The 13,746-nt window shown below is 40.5% G+C and overlaps 1 protein-coding gene across 1 annotated transcript; it reads right to left on the reverse strand.

Moving 5' to 3' along the window:
• Positions 1-5,333: 5,333 nt before the first annotated feature.
• sox8b (SRY-box transcription factor 8b) lies at positions 5,334-8,448 on the reverse strand. The gene is made up of 3 exons (XM_079627715.1): positions 7,911-8,448; positions 7,091-7,320; positions 5,334-6,991 (listed from the first exon to the last, which is right to left on the reverse strand). Exons 1-3 carry the CDS (start codon positions 8,315-8,317, stop codon positions 6,330-6,332), a joined length of 1,299 nt encoding a protein of 432 aa, XP_079483841.1. The 5' UTR covers positions 8,318-8,448; the 3' UTR covers positions 5,334-6,329.
• Positions 8,449-13,746: the final 5,298 nt, after the last annotated feature.

The following is a 13,746-nucleotide window of genomic DNA, read 5'->3' on the forward strand; positions in this document are numbered from 1 at the left end:
CTTCAGCAAATACAGTACAGCCGTCTTCAGCAAGTACTAACACAGTGACAGACCCAGGTGAAGTACAGGCAGCCTCAGCCAGTACTAGCACAACCAGAGGTGTACAGCCACCATCAGATACAAGCAGCTCAGACCCAAACAGAACAGTTGCTGCTCCACCAAATGACCCAGCAGATTGGCCCCCAGTCTCAACAGACTTTATGAGGACTGAGTTAGTGCGCAGAGGTCCATTCAAACCAGGACTGGTTTGTCAAAATTGTTCTTTCCCTAAAGATAAGTCTAAGAGATCTTTCCATTCAGGCTTACAGAGACAACTGTCAAATGGGGAAAAGATTCACAGGAGCTGGCTCACGTACTCAATAAAAAGCAATGCTGTGTATTGTGTATTGTAATTATAAAGGAAGGTGTGAATGACTGGTCAAATATCAATGCCATTCTGAAACACCGTGAGAGTAGTCCTGAACACACACAAATTATGATTAAGTGGAGAGAACTTGATCTGCGCCTAAGTTGGGGACAGACTCTTGACCAGATACAAATGACCATTTATGAGGCTGAAAGAAAGATATGGAGGTTTACACGTTTAATAAGTATCACCCAGTCCCTGGCTGAACGAAACCTAGCATTCAGGGGTTCATCAGAAAAACTCTTCCAATAATGGAAACTTCCTAAAAGAGGTTGAATTACTGGCCCCATTATGGAAAACCATCTCAGCAAAATTAAAGATGGAGAGACACATGCTTATTACCTTGGGCAGCGCACACAGAATGAGCTAATGCAGATTGTGAGTGGCAAGATTCTGGGAGCAATAGTGACTCAAATAAGAGACTCATAGTACTTATTATTCTGAGAAGCGTGGCTTTAAGGGGAAAGCCAGAGATCAAGGACCACTTCCTCTGCTTTGTGAATGTTGAGGTTACAAAAGGCTTGAATCTGTCCACTGTCATCTTAGATAAGCTAAATGAGCTGAAGATTTCATTTGAAGTTTGCAGAAGGCAAGCTTTTGATAATGGGGCCAACATGACAGGCAAGAACCAAGGAGTACAAGCCTGACTGCTCAGAAGAAAACCCAGAGCCGTGTTTGTCCCATGTGGAGCACATACTCTAAACCTTGTTATTCCAGACGCTGCCAAATCTTCAATAAGATGCAGTTGGGTTTTTTGGGCATGTGCAAAAGCTCTCCGCCTTATTTTCAGCTGGCACACAAAGATGGAGTGTTTTAAAGAAACACATGAACATAACCATGAAGTCATTGAGTGACACAAGATGGGTGAGTAGGCTCAAAAGCGTTCATGCAATCAGGTATGGCTTCTGAGGTTCGGGAGGCATTACTGGAAGCCAGACAGACGATCAATGATCCTGTGGCCAAAGTGGAGGCACAAGCACTTGCAGAGGAAGTTGGGTCCTACCGCTTCTTGATTTGCTGTGTCGTATGGTGTGAGATACTGACTATTACAAACAAACTGAACAAGCTCCTCCAATATGCCTCAATGCAGTTGGATATCACAATTAATTTAATCTCAAATGCAAAGGTTTCCCTCACTACATACCAGGAAACTGGATTCTCTGAGGCCCAAACAGCCAAAAGCATTTGAGAAGAGATGAATGTGGAGGCTGTTCTGAAAGAGAAGAGAGTGAGAAACAGCAAGAGGCATTTCAACTATGAGGCTCCTGATGAACCAGTGACTGATGCACTGAAAAAACCTTGAAGTCAACTTCTTTAACATTGTGGTAGACTCTACTGTGACATCCATGGATGAGAGATTTGAAACACTCAACCAGGTGAAATCCAAATCAAAACACTCTAGCCTTCAGAGATGACTGTGACATCAGAGGAATGGATCTGGCACGCGAGATTCAGAATTTACCTGATCTGCCATCAGATAAGATGACTGCCTTTAAGCTGCTTTCCTTTCTCTGTGAGAAAAACCTGGAGGAACTCTATCCTAATCTTTGGATTGCAGTCACTCTGCCTGTAACAGTTGCATCATCAAAGAGGAGCTTTTCAAAATTAAAGCTCATCAAAAGCTACCTGAGGTCTTCCATGTCACAGGACCGTTTGAGTGGATTGGCCATCATGAGAATAAATCATGATGTGGGGAAACACCTGTCCTATGATGACATCATTGATGATTTTGCCTCAAGAAAGTGCAGAAAATGAATATTTTGATGGTAAGAATTTAATTCAAACCTTCAAATGTTTACACATTTGTAACATGTAACAAGTAACATGTAAGATTGTATGGCAGAAATGCATTTGTGTAAATGACTGCTTAACTATGTGATGTTCTTCTCAGTTTCTTCTAGACATCCAAATAGACTGGCGGTGCCCATACTGATGCTGAAAATGCCCAGACTGTAGAGGGAACCAAAGTTAATCCCAAAAGCCAAAGCTCAGGGTTATATTTTTTACCCTTACTTCTTTGACTGTTTTGTTTAAAGGAGGGAGGATTGTATTGGGAGCACTGAGGTGTCAGCTGTGACTGTGTGGCCATGGCAAATGGTTTACATAGTTCACTGGTCAGGTATTGTAGAATTTTGCTCAGGGCCCCAGGGAGGTCAGGATCGGCTCTGCCAAAATCGACGAATAAACATGGACATACGGGCTTGACAGACGTGACGAGAACAGCTTATTCCACGACCTCGACACCTGCTTTTCTGATGGCCAATCTATGTTTAACTTGGCCACTGCTCTGGTCACAGCCTCCAGCAGCTCCTCGAAGGCAGTCCTCAGATTCCTCTGCCTCGATGCCCAAAATATCGAACTCCTTGGAGCCAGATAATTCCAGCATCGGGTCCTCGTCCTGGGCAGAAGAAGCTACAGAGTGGGCTTTCGACTCCTGGGCGGGACCGACAGAGCTGGCAGTTGAATGTTGTGAAAGGGCCGAAGCCATCTCAACATCATCAACCAGCTCCATCTGTGAACCCTCTGATTGAAGATGCCCTGCTGCCTCAGCAGACGTGGGTCCCGAACCATGGTGAGTGCGAGCCTGGCCTGTCTCATGTACCCTGTCTCATCGAACAGGGCCAGGTGGGAGCGGGGGGTTCTGAGGGACAGTAGATCACAGTTTGCACAGGCAGCACCCTCGAGAGCTTTAAGTGAGATTTAGGATTTAAGTGACAAACAACACCAAATAAGACGCACAAGGCAACATAGAACGCTTGCTGAAGACCCGAAAGCTGACGCTCTTATGATCTAGCATCCTTTTGTAGCTTCAGTATCGCCGTCACATGACGCAACACCAATCGAGATTGAACTAGTTTCATACAGGCTTCAGACGTGTCACGCTGAAGACGTTCCCCAAAGTGTCGTCTTTCGAAGCAGCGTGAGATCCCTCGAAAGGGAACAGTCCTCGGATCTGATCTGTGGTACGATCTGTCTCAAGGTGAACATTTTAAACTTGAGCTGCATGACTGACTGATTCAGTAAATCGAGTAATGGATTACAACAATCTACCCTTGAGATCATAAATGTGTGAATTAACTTTCCAGCATTTGGCAGGCATATGGCATGTCATAATTTAGAGATATTTTTTTTATGGAGAAACACAGGAAATGCTATAAATGTGCTTTCAAATGACAGATTGCTATCTGACTGACAACAAAGACTTGACAGAGCTTCTGAATTTAGAAATATCTGAATAAAATAGGAACTTGCTAGTCATCCAATTTTTTATATCAGCTATGCATTTAGTTAGTTATGTGAATTGGTATGCTTTGTTAGGCCTCAAATAAATATAGAGATGAATATTGTCAGTGAAACAATGACAATTAAATCCATGTTTTTTTAATGATATCTCCTAGGGTAGGATGTATGGGTGAAAAGCAACGGTCCTAGTACTGAGCCTTGTGGTACTCCATACTGAACTTGTGATCGATATGACTTCTCTTCATTTACTGCTACAAATTGATGATGGTCATATAAATTTGAGCCATGCCCATGGAAATGTTGTTTTGGAAATGTCTGAAACTGTTGATGCTGTATTTGTATCTATTTGATATCAAATAAAAACATAGGGTTGTGTTGGTGTTCTTCAAAGAGAGTCGAAAAGTATGCAATTGTGCGTTTGCTTTACTCATCACTTGTGTTTCACTGTGCAGATGCAGTTAGTAATGATAATTGAGAGTGAAATGAGACTCATGTGCCTTTATCTCATGCACTTGAGTCACGTCTGCTCTCTCTTAAGAGTTTCTCTTCAAACTATCTGGCCAACACAAGAGGAAATGAGAGTTTAACCGAGAAAAACAAGTCTCCCTAAAGCCACCCACATCCCATCTGCTCATTAATTATCAGTTTTATTATTATCATCACTGTTGTCACGATTATGAGCTGAAGTTTTCCTAATTGCCATACTGGTCATCGGACTGTATTCCCGTTAAACAGTACAGTATGGATAAAAATCCACCCGTGTGCATGTAATCATCCATTCACATCCCCCCTAATGACTGTCAGTTTTTCTGCCCCTCCATTTTCTGTCCAATTAATTCTTTTCTTACTTGCCGGAGAAAGAGAGACAATAGAGCCCTCCACTGCATAATAGAATAGATCATTAAAATTCAGCAGTTCTTTGCAGTGGCACTGTGCTTCCTCCCTGGACTGCTTGGCATGAATGCCAGACCTCGCTTTGAAATTCTACCCAGCAGACCACATGCAGTCCCAGACACTTCTGTACTCGCAGAATTAACTCTGAATCTGCCCCACACCAGAGGTTTCCCAGCAGCTGACATGTATTTCCATGGTTTTCATGTGTTCACACTGTAAAGACATTTGAGTTTCTGTCCTGACAAACATTTGTCATTTAGTATGACTAAAAAAAAAGTGTGATTAAAATATGAAAGATCTATATGAAACATGAATATGATTTACCTCTTTGTGTCAACGATTGACAGACAGTTCTTGGAATGGACAGATGTGTAATTCTCTTAAAGCACATTATAAAATAAATAAATAAAGATGCAACATTGATCATTCTTAGAATCACACTGCATAAATGGTCTTTAAACATCCATTAATTTTCTAGATTGCTTGTATAGGGTTAAAAACTTTACCATGTTTATGTCTTTTAAAATCTTAACTGAAATGTTATCATAATTGGTTACGGTACGAAAATGACAAAACCTTTTGTTTAATAAACTCATGGCAGTCCTTCTTGACACTGACAGCTGCTGGTTTCCTTGCAGATGTAAGACAAACTCCAGCAGCTGCTGCGAACACAGAGTTATTATTTCCCAATGATTTAAGATCTTTCGGTGATGGTATATATCTATATATCAATTATGTATGTATGTAAAAGCTCTTTATTTAACCAAATTATATTTCAATACTTTGTGTGCAGAAAATTATGCGAATTTTTATTAAGTAATGTTCTCACAAAAACAAAAGGCTCTAAAACAAGTGTAAATAAAAGGAGCACAACAGAAATGAGCCATCACTGAACTTAAGCTGGACTGTGACGCTTTTATCTTCTACACACAAACTTTGTTGCATTATTTTCCTGTTATCTCTGTAAAGCTGCTTTGAAACTAAATGTATTGTAAAAAGCGCTGTATAAATAAAAGTGACTTGACTTGACACAATAGTAGCCATCAGCTTAGATAGTCAAACTTTAAACGGTAAGTTTTAAGGGAAAGATTTATTTTTTTACACAAATATTGTCAGCAATAACTGTTAAACAATGTTAGAACAATGTAAAGTAAACAATGGTTTGTGTGTTTGTTTCACAGCCTCAAATGTAATGTAATTTTTATAAATGATTGCTGTATAATTTTTTATTTAATTCAAGGCAGTCAATGACAATAAGCATGTGATATCAATAACTGGTGATGTTAATAATGCAATTATTAATGAACTTACAGCAAATTAAGAGCCTTTGACATGTTAAAGTGCTCACTGAAATTATGCACACAAAAAAGACAATAAAAATAAATTTTCATTGCTAACCATTTGTCACCCATTATTTTTCAATGATTTGATTTAATTTAGAGTTATCTGGCGACTGCGGAGCTGAACACAAAACAAGGTTTTGCTGCAGATATTTCCCCCACAGGAACACTCAAAAATAACCAACTAAACCAAATGGCGATCCAACAAAATACGCCTGTGATTATCAAAAGGAACGTTTGTAAGTCCTGTAACTGGATTTCTGCTGGCTGTACAGGCACACATTCACACATTTAAGCACCAACAGTCAATGTTTGGATGTGTGTGAGCAAGCGGATGATGTGGAAAATCAGCAGGCACTTATTTCATAGTTAGTTGGCACAAATCCCCTCAGCTAATGCTGTCCTTTATCATGATAACGGACGCCGTGCAACAGCGCGGCTGGGCCCTAAGGCCTGGATAACGTGGTGTAAATGGGCTGGTCCCAGTTGGTGTTGGGACTGTGGGCCGGGGGAATGGACAAGCTGTTGAGGATGGGGCTCGCGTACGCTCTGCGTGAGGAGTGGAAGTACGGGTACTGGTAGAGGCCGGACGGGTAGCTGGAATAAGGGCTGTAATAGCTGGAGCTCTGAAGGTCTGTATAGTCACACTGAGCGCTGGCGAACGCATGTGGGCTGTAGACGCTGTACTCGGAGTGTGAGGGCGACGGCTCGCTGTAGTGATTCGGGCTCAGCTGCTCAGTTTTAATGTGAGCTCTGTGCAGGTTCCCTTCACTTGTGCCCGGGGACGAGGATGCCACGGGCCCTTTGCGACTCCAGGATGCCCCGTAAGATGCAGTGTAAGCGCTGGCGTTCTGCCCGGGCTCTGAGGTAATCGGCGTCGAAACATGGCCGGTGAGAGGCAAGTATTGGTCAAACTCGTGCACATCGAAGGTTTCTATGTTGCTGATGACGTCTGTGCTGAGCTCAGAAATGTCAACATTGCTGAAGTCGATATTCTGTCGACTGCTGTCGAGCAAACGTCTTCCTTCATGCTTTGAATCCTGCTTTCCTCCATGATGGAGGTCTGTTTTGGGTGTTGTTGGGGGTGTTGGGGGTCCATGAGGCTGGCCTATGGATAATCACCACAGAATGATGCTTCGGGTTATACATGGTATTTTGCATGCCATGCGTACTATAAATTGCTCCATGTGAAGAGTGTGTATCTCACCTGTATGATCAGAGATGTGATCCGAGGAACTTGGCAATCGGCCCATTCCAGGTTCAGCTTTATACATGTGATGGGATAGATCAACGCCGGCATCAGACTCACTCTGTCCCGGCTTCACTCCCTTCCGGCGCCTCGGCTGGTACTTATAATCCGGGTGATCTTTCTTGTGCTGAACTCTCAATCTTTCGGCTTCTTCCACAAACGGCCGCTTTTCATTCTCCGTCAGCAGTCTGTTGAGTGACATAACTATCAATCATAATTCACTTTCAGAGTGTTGTTCATCAATTAGTTCAGGAATCGACTAAAGAGGGATCAAGTCGGGACTCGGATCAAGTGGAAGCGCTGCCCACTAGGACACAGTTCAGTATTTAAACACAAAATCTGCATTCACTGAATAAGGAACTTCAGACCAAAAGATACTGAATTAGAACATATACCTTTCAAAAAGTATAAACATTACTTAATCTTACGTCTAACGTCAAAATGTATAATAATAATAATGCACTAAAATAAAAAGCTCGGACTATTAATGCATAATAATATAATAGAAGTGAGGTTAACTGAAAAAGGTTTATATCCGGAGCTTCACATTTCTCAAGAGTTAATAATAGGGTGTTACCTCCATATAGATTATTTTTATTAATTTCAATATTTATTTATTTATGTCAGGTTATGCCAATATTTAAAAACAAAGAAAACTTTAGGATGCCCATGGCACTCTTTCGGATTAAAAAAGCCTTTATTATCAGATGGCTACATACAATAAATCTCTATATTTAAGCACATCTCCTAAACTATGATGCCAGTAAGCATCTCTTACCTCCAGAGTTTGCCGAGTGTTTTGCTGAGCTCGGCGTTGTGCAGGTGCGGGTACTGGTCCGCCAGCTTCCTGCGCGCGGCTTGAGCCCACACCATGAACGCGTTCATGGGTCTCTTGACGTGCGGTTTGCTCTTGCTGGAGCCGCTGCCTCGCGCTGGCATGGGCAACAGAGACCAGTCATACCCCTTCAGAACCTGCGACACCGCATCCCTGATACACGCCGGGAACCTGTCGTCCTCCTCCAGCTTTTTACCCATCCTCGTAATCATGAGCGAAGTGTGTGTAGACCCCGCGGGAGATGACGAAGACGCGTCCGAGTCCGAGTCTTCCGGGGACATCGAGCTGCATGACCCGGCCGGGCTCCTCGGAGTCTCCGCGCTGCTGGACTTGTCCTGCTCCTCGGTCATGATCACTTATGATTTAAACCCCAGATGCTCAAATCCAACTTCTTTAGTGCTTTTCCTAGATCCAGAAACTTTCAGAGAGCGTTACAGTCCATCCGAGATGATGCCTCAATGATAGAGCTCATCTGTTATATGACTTTGAAGCTCTTTACGCGAGGGCTGTGTGTGTGTGTGTGTGTGTGTGTTACTCCTCCTGCTGCCTCTCGTTGGTGGACTGAGTGGCCATAATCAGTTTCGATTGGTTAACCACATTTCACAATGAGGTAATTTGATACGTTTCACTTCAATTGTATTTTTTAATTTTCTTTCTTTCTCTTTTTCATTACCAGAAACTTTGCAAAACAAAATTGGATTGGATCAAATTTGGATCACTTACACTTATTTTTTGACATTATTTTCAGTCACAATACGCAATATTCTATCAATTATAAATTAATAAACAATTATTAATTTAGGGGTGAATTCAGGGTGATTGGGACACTTTTCCAAGTCATCTTAATGGCAAAAAGTGTCCCAATCACCCTGAATTCACCCCTAAATTAATAATTGTTTATATTGCCCAGGTGAAAAATACATACTGTTAAATGTATAAAAAATGCATTATAAAATATTTGTATTGTACTAAAAACATGCTAGTACATTTTTAATACATTTAATTGTACGTCTTTTTCACCTCCTTGATGTAATATTGCGACTGAAAATATGACATCCCCGTCTTTTACTGTATTTACTTTTTAATGTCAAAAGTGTAAGTGAATACTAACACAGTTAAACCAAAAACAAATAAACGTGCTTCTTATCTTATATTTCAAAAATATACAGTCAATCTGAATTCACCCCTATATAAAACATACAGTATGGGGGAAATAGATGAATCGAGCATGACTGCTCACTGTTTTGGTAATCGATACAGAACTATTTTTGATCTTGATGTTTATTTCCCTACTTTCCACAGCATCTAGGCTTTCTATTCTTTCACATTTGTGGAAGCAAATTACATTTGAAAGATAAAGGTAGGCCATGTTTCTTAAGAGCAGACTGGAGTGATGCAGGGGATTTGGAAGTGTTGGATAGCATGTGGTAAATAAAAGAAGTTTGGTTAAAGCTCTTATAAACATTATTGATAATCACATAAACCTGTAGATACAGTATCTATGGTTCTTACTTCCATAGACTTCACAATGATCTGCCATTTTCAATGAAATTCCTTGGTTTGTTGAGTAGTATTTTGCACCGTTTCAAGATGTCTGACATGTCGAATGCGGTATATTATCAGCAGCTATCGCTTTCTCAGGAGCGCATTACCCTCCTCCCTCCCCAGCTCCACCTGTCTCCAGTCAGGATTTGGCATTCAGATTCCCCTTGAATCAGAATAAATTCTCGAATTATGTTGAACTTTAAAATCTTGAATTAATTATATCTGCATACATTCATGTTGGTTCTGTTCTGTTTACCCCAAGGGGGGTTATTGCTGCTCTTATCCATGCTCGGCTGCACGGATGCGCAGGGAGTTCTCGCCCAGAACGAAACCATACCGCCAATCCAAACTGTATGCTAACTGTCAATCATATTTGACAATAGTGGTCCTGACAGAACTCCTTATATGTTTTCCCCTGCCTCAAATCGAGCCGTCTGACAGCGTGACGTCACAAGCCCCTCCCACGATTGTTAATTGACAGCAGCGTTTCAACACAGACACGATGCATGCGGCTAAGGTTTACACTCAGGGTACATTACGGCATGTTTTCTATGTACGACGTTCTCAATATAATTCATAGTCCGTTACGCATCACTGACAAGCCTACATTTACCGGGAAAAAGTTTTTTATGACCATTAGCTGTAACATCAATCTGTCAATGAACTAACGTATACATCAGTAAACACATAGCGTTCGTATCTCACTACTCTACTCTGCCAGTACATACAAAGATAGAACAAAGTGACATTAAGTTAACCAAGCATTCAGAAACGTCCTGTTTGAGCTGTAATTGTCAAACTTCTTCAGGGTCGTCATCTTGTTCTGGGTCCGACTCCCGTTCAAATTGATACGGTTGCACAGATGTGTCCTCAGATACTCCCGCTGCCATTCTTTCTCCAAAATATACCCTCAACTGTTGTCAAGGCAACACTCCACATGTGTGTGTGTCAAACGCCCCACAGAACAGAGGGGCTGGGTCAGCACAGCTCATTATCATTTAAAGACACATGCACTTAAATGGCGTGATGAAAACAGCAGTTTTTTACCAGGTAAAATTTGAGTTTTCTTACAATACTAATGAGAATTGTTAATTAAAGTGTATTACAAACTTTTAATTTAGACCCTAAAGAATCATATTAACTTCTTAAAATCTTTATTTTCATTACCACTAACAAGAGTGCAGGAGCTCTAGGTTCCCATAGAAGCACAAGTGGTTTGCTGTCGTGACACTGGCGAAAAGCACTGCACGCACTTTGGCCTGCACAACTTAAGATATATATATATTATGAAATATATAATCTATATATTCTAATCTCTTCATTAACTTCAGTGGGCTGTACAACAAAGGAATTGTTACTGGCTGCTTTTTCTGCAGAAAGGTGTGTAATTGTGTATTGATAATTTGTTGGTAAAAGGTGAGACACCTGGCGGGCCGCATGATTTTTGTCATAGAGCCAGGAGTGGCTTGCGAGCCACAGGTTCCCGACCGCTGGTTTAGAAGGCTTGCTGAAATGGCTGACTGGTGCCCGCAGAATAATATAGGCTTCATAGACAATTGAAAAAGTTTTTGGGGCAGACCTGAGGCCCCATTTATGAAAGAGTGTGTAGAATCCCTACTAAAAGTGAACGTACACCATAAAGCTGCGAATAGTGTACACAAACAAAGATTGTGATTTATAAATTCTCACGCAATTTTCCCTTTATAAATCACAGTTTACATAAGAATTTGCGAACGTGGAAAAGTCTCACATGCCGCCCTTTACACGCCCACATTCAACCATAATTAGCCAATGCAAATCACCTCATGAATGGCCATGCATATTCAAATGAGCCAGCTAATTAATGGTTCTTTACGCTCAGTAAAGAAGCAATGGAGAGCAAGGCAAAGAAATGCAATTTCTCCGAAACAGAAATCAAGGTTCTTGTGTTGTTAGAAGATAGACTGTTATTTGTAGTTTTAACTTACCAAGAAGCCAGCCCATCACACACAACGCTTGGCCCAAGTCTTTTACCTACACTGCTGTGCGCTAGAATAAACTAGTCGTGTGTGGAAACAGGCCAATCAAATTTCCTGTCCGGATTTAGACCATACCATAGTACAAATGATTCGCTCGTATCATCCGATCGTGGTTGTATCTCTCTATTAGTGTTACTCGATCTTAGTGCTGCATTTGATACTATTGACCACAACATCCTTTTAAATAGACTCGACAATTACGTTGGCATTAGTGGAATAGCATTGGCATGGTTCTGTCTTGTTCCTGGGCTGATCTGTCTGTTTTTTCATGTCTCTGTCATGTGTTTGTGTTTGTTTGGAGGACATGGATTTGATTTGACAGTTCGTCATGTTCTTCGCTGTCATCATGGCATCTTATCCCGCCCCCTTGTCTATTCTTTACCTCATTATTGTTTCACTCCCTCCACCTGTTCAGCATCAATTAAATCCTTTAGTCTCTGATTTAGTCTCCTATCATGTGTTGTCTTTTGCCAGATCGTTGTTTGTGACCGTGCAAGCAATTGTTCCAACCTCATTGTCTTGTTGGATACTTTGCCAGTTTTGTTTTCATCTTTTAGTTTTTGTTTCCTCTACTTCCCCTACTGATTTCCCTGAATTCAGCCCTGGTTTCTCTCTCGATCTGAGCGCCACCAGCAATTATTTAAATTAACCATTTTTTCCCCGTGTCCGTGTCCTGATCTGACAGGTTCAAATCATACTTATCTGACCATTACCAATTTGTAGCTGTAAATGAAGAGGTATCATATTAATCACAAGTTCAGTATGGAGTACCACAAGGCTCAGTACTAGGACCGTTGCTTTTCACTCTGTACATGCTACCATTAGGAGATATCATTAGGAAGCATGGCATTAGTTTTCACTTTTATGATGACCGTATCTGATGATACTCAGATCTATATTTCTTCACATTTGATGACTAGTAATTGTCTATTACTTAATTCTAAAAAGAAAAAAATTGATTGGACCAAACACCTCCGCACATAAGAATACTGTCTAACACCTGATGACTGCTCTGTCAAGTCTTCGTTGTTGGTTAGGAACCTGGGTGTCCTCTTTGATACCAATCTTTCATTTGAAAGCCACATTTCTAGCATCTGTAAAACTGCATTTTTCCATCTTAAAAATATATCTAAAGTATGTCATATGCTCTCATTGACAAATGCGGAACAGTTAGTCCATGCGTTCATGACCTCAAGGCTAGATTATTGTAATGCTCTACTGGGTGGTTGCCCTGCACGCTTAACAAACAAACTCCAGCTAGTTCAAAACGCAGCAGCTCGAGTTCTTACCAGAACCATGAAGTATGACCATATTAGCCCAGTTCTGTCAACACTGTATTGGCTCCCTATTAAACATAGTATAAATGTTACAATATTGCTAATTGAGCAAGCTCTTGGTTTCTCCCAAGATTTTTTCTCCTGATTCTGTCACCTGATTTCCTTTCCACAGTCACCTCTGCCTTGCTTAGTTGGGGAACACTTAATATTCAAAAATAGTATTGTTCTGACTGTACTGACGCTGTTGTATGAGAACTGAACTGGATGATGACACTTTTTTTGCAGAACTGATTTATAAATGAAATGAACCAACTTAATAATTGATGGTCTTTATAACAGAACTGAAATACCTAATTTTCCTGTTATCACTGTAAAGCTACTTTGAAACAAACATAAATTGGAGATTGCTTGGTAAGTGTGTTAGTTAATTAATAAGTAGACATTTGATGAATACTGTCTGTGAAAGTATACTTTTTTTGTATTACTGTGAATCTGATGTCACTGCAAATTATAGAGAAATAATGAAAACAAGGAAATCTTTTCTTGTGGTAATGTTGACCATAAATTGATGTAATGAATGAACCATCTTCATTTTGTTTTTAGGTCTTATATTTAGGTCTTTAGAGAGTGCAGTGTGTTTGATGCCATTTATCTCATGTTTTCTGTGTCTAGATGGATAAGAGTGTTGCATTTGTCTGGCACATGTCTGCGAAACTCATTTATGAAAGAACATCTACTGTTCCTTTTCTCCTTATAATACTTCATACCTTATAAACAAGCCAACATTAACTTGCCATTTATTAAAGTATCATTTAATACACTATTTGAAAAATATTGTTAAGACATAATGAATTCTGCATTATTTTCATACTGTTATCATACAGAACAGCATATTTTCATTTTATTTTCATTCATTCATTTAGCAGACACTTATATTCT

Source organism: Phoxinus phoxinus (genome assembly GCF_949152265.1).
Source record: "Phoxinus phoxinus genome assembly, chromosome: 1".
In the NCBI taxonomy this organism is placed as follows: Eukaryota; Metazoa; Chordata; class Actinopteri; order Cypriniformes; family Leuciscidae; genus Phoxinus; species Phoxinus phoxinus.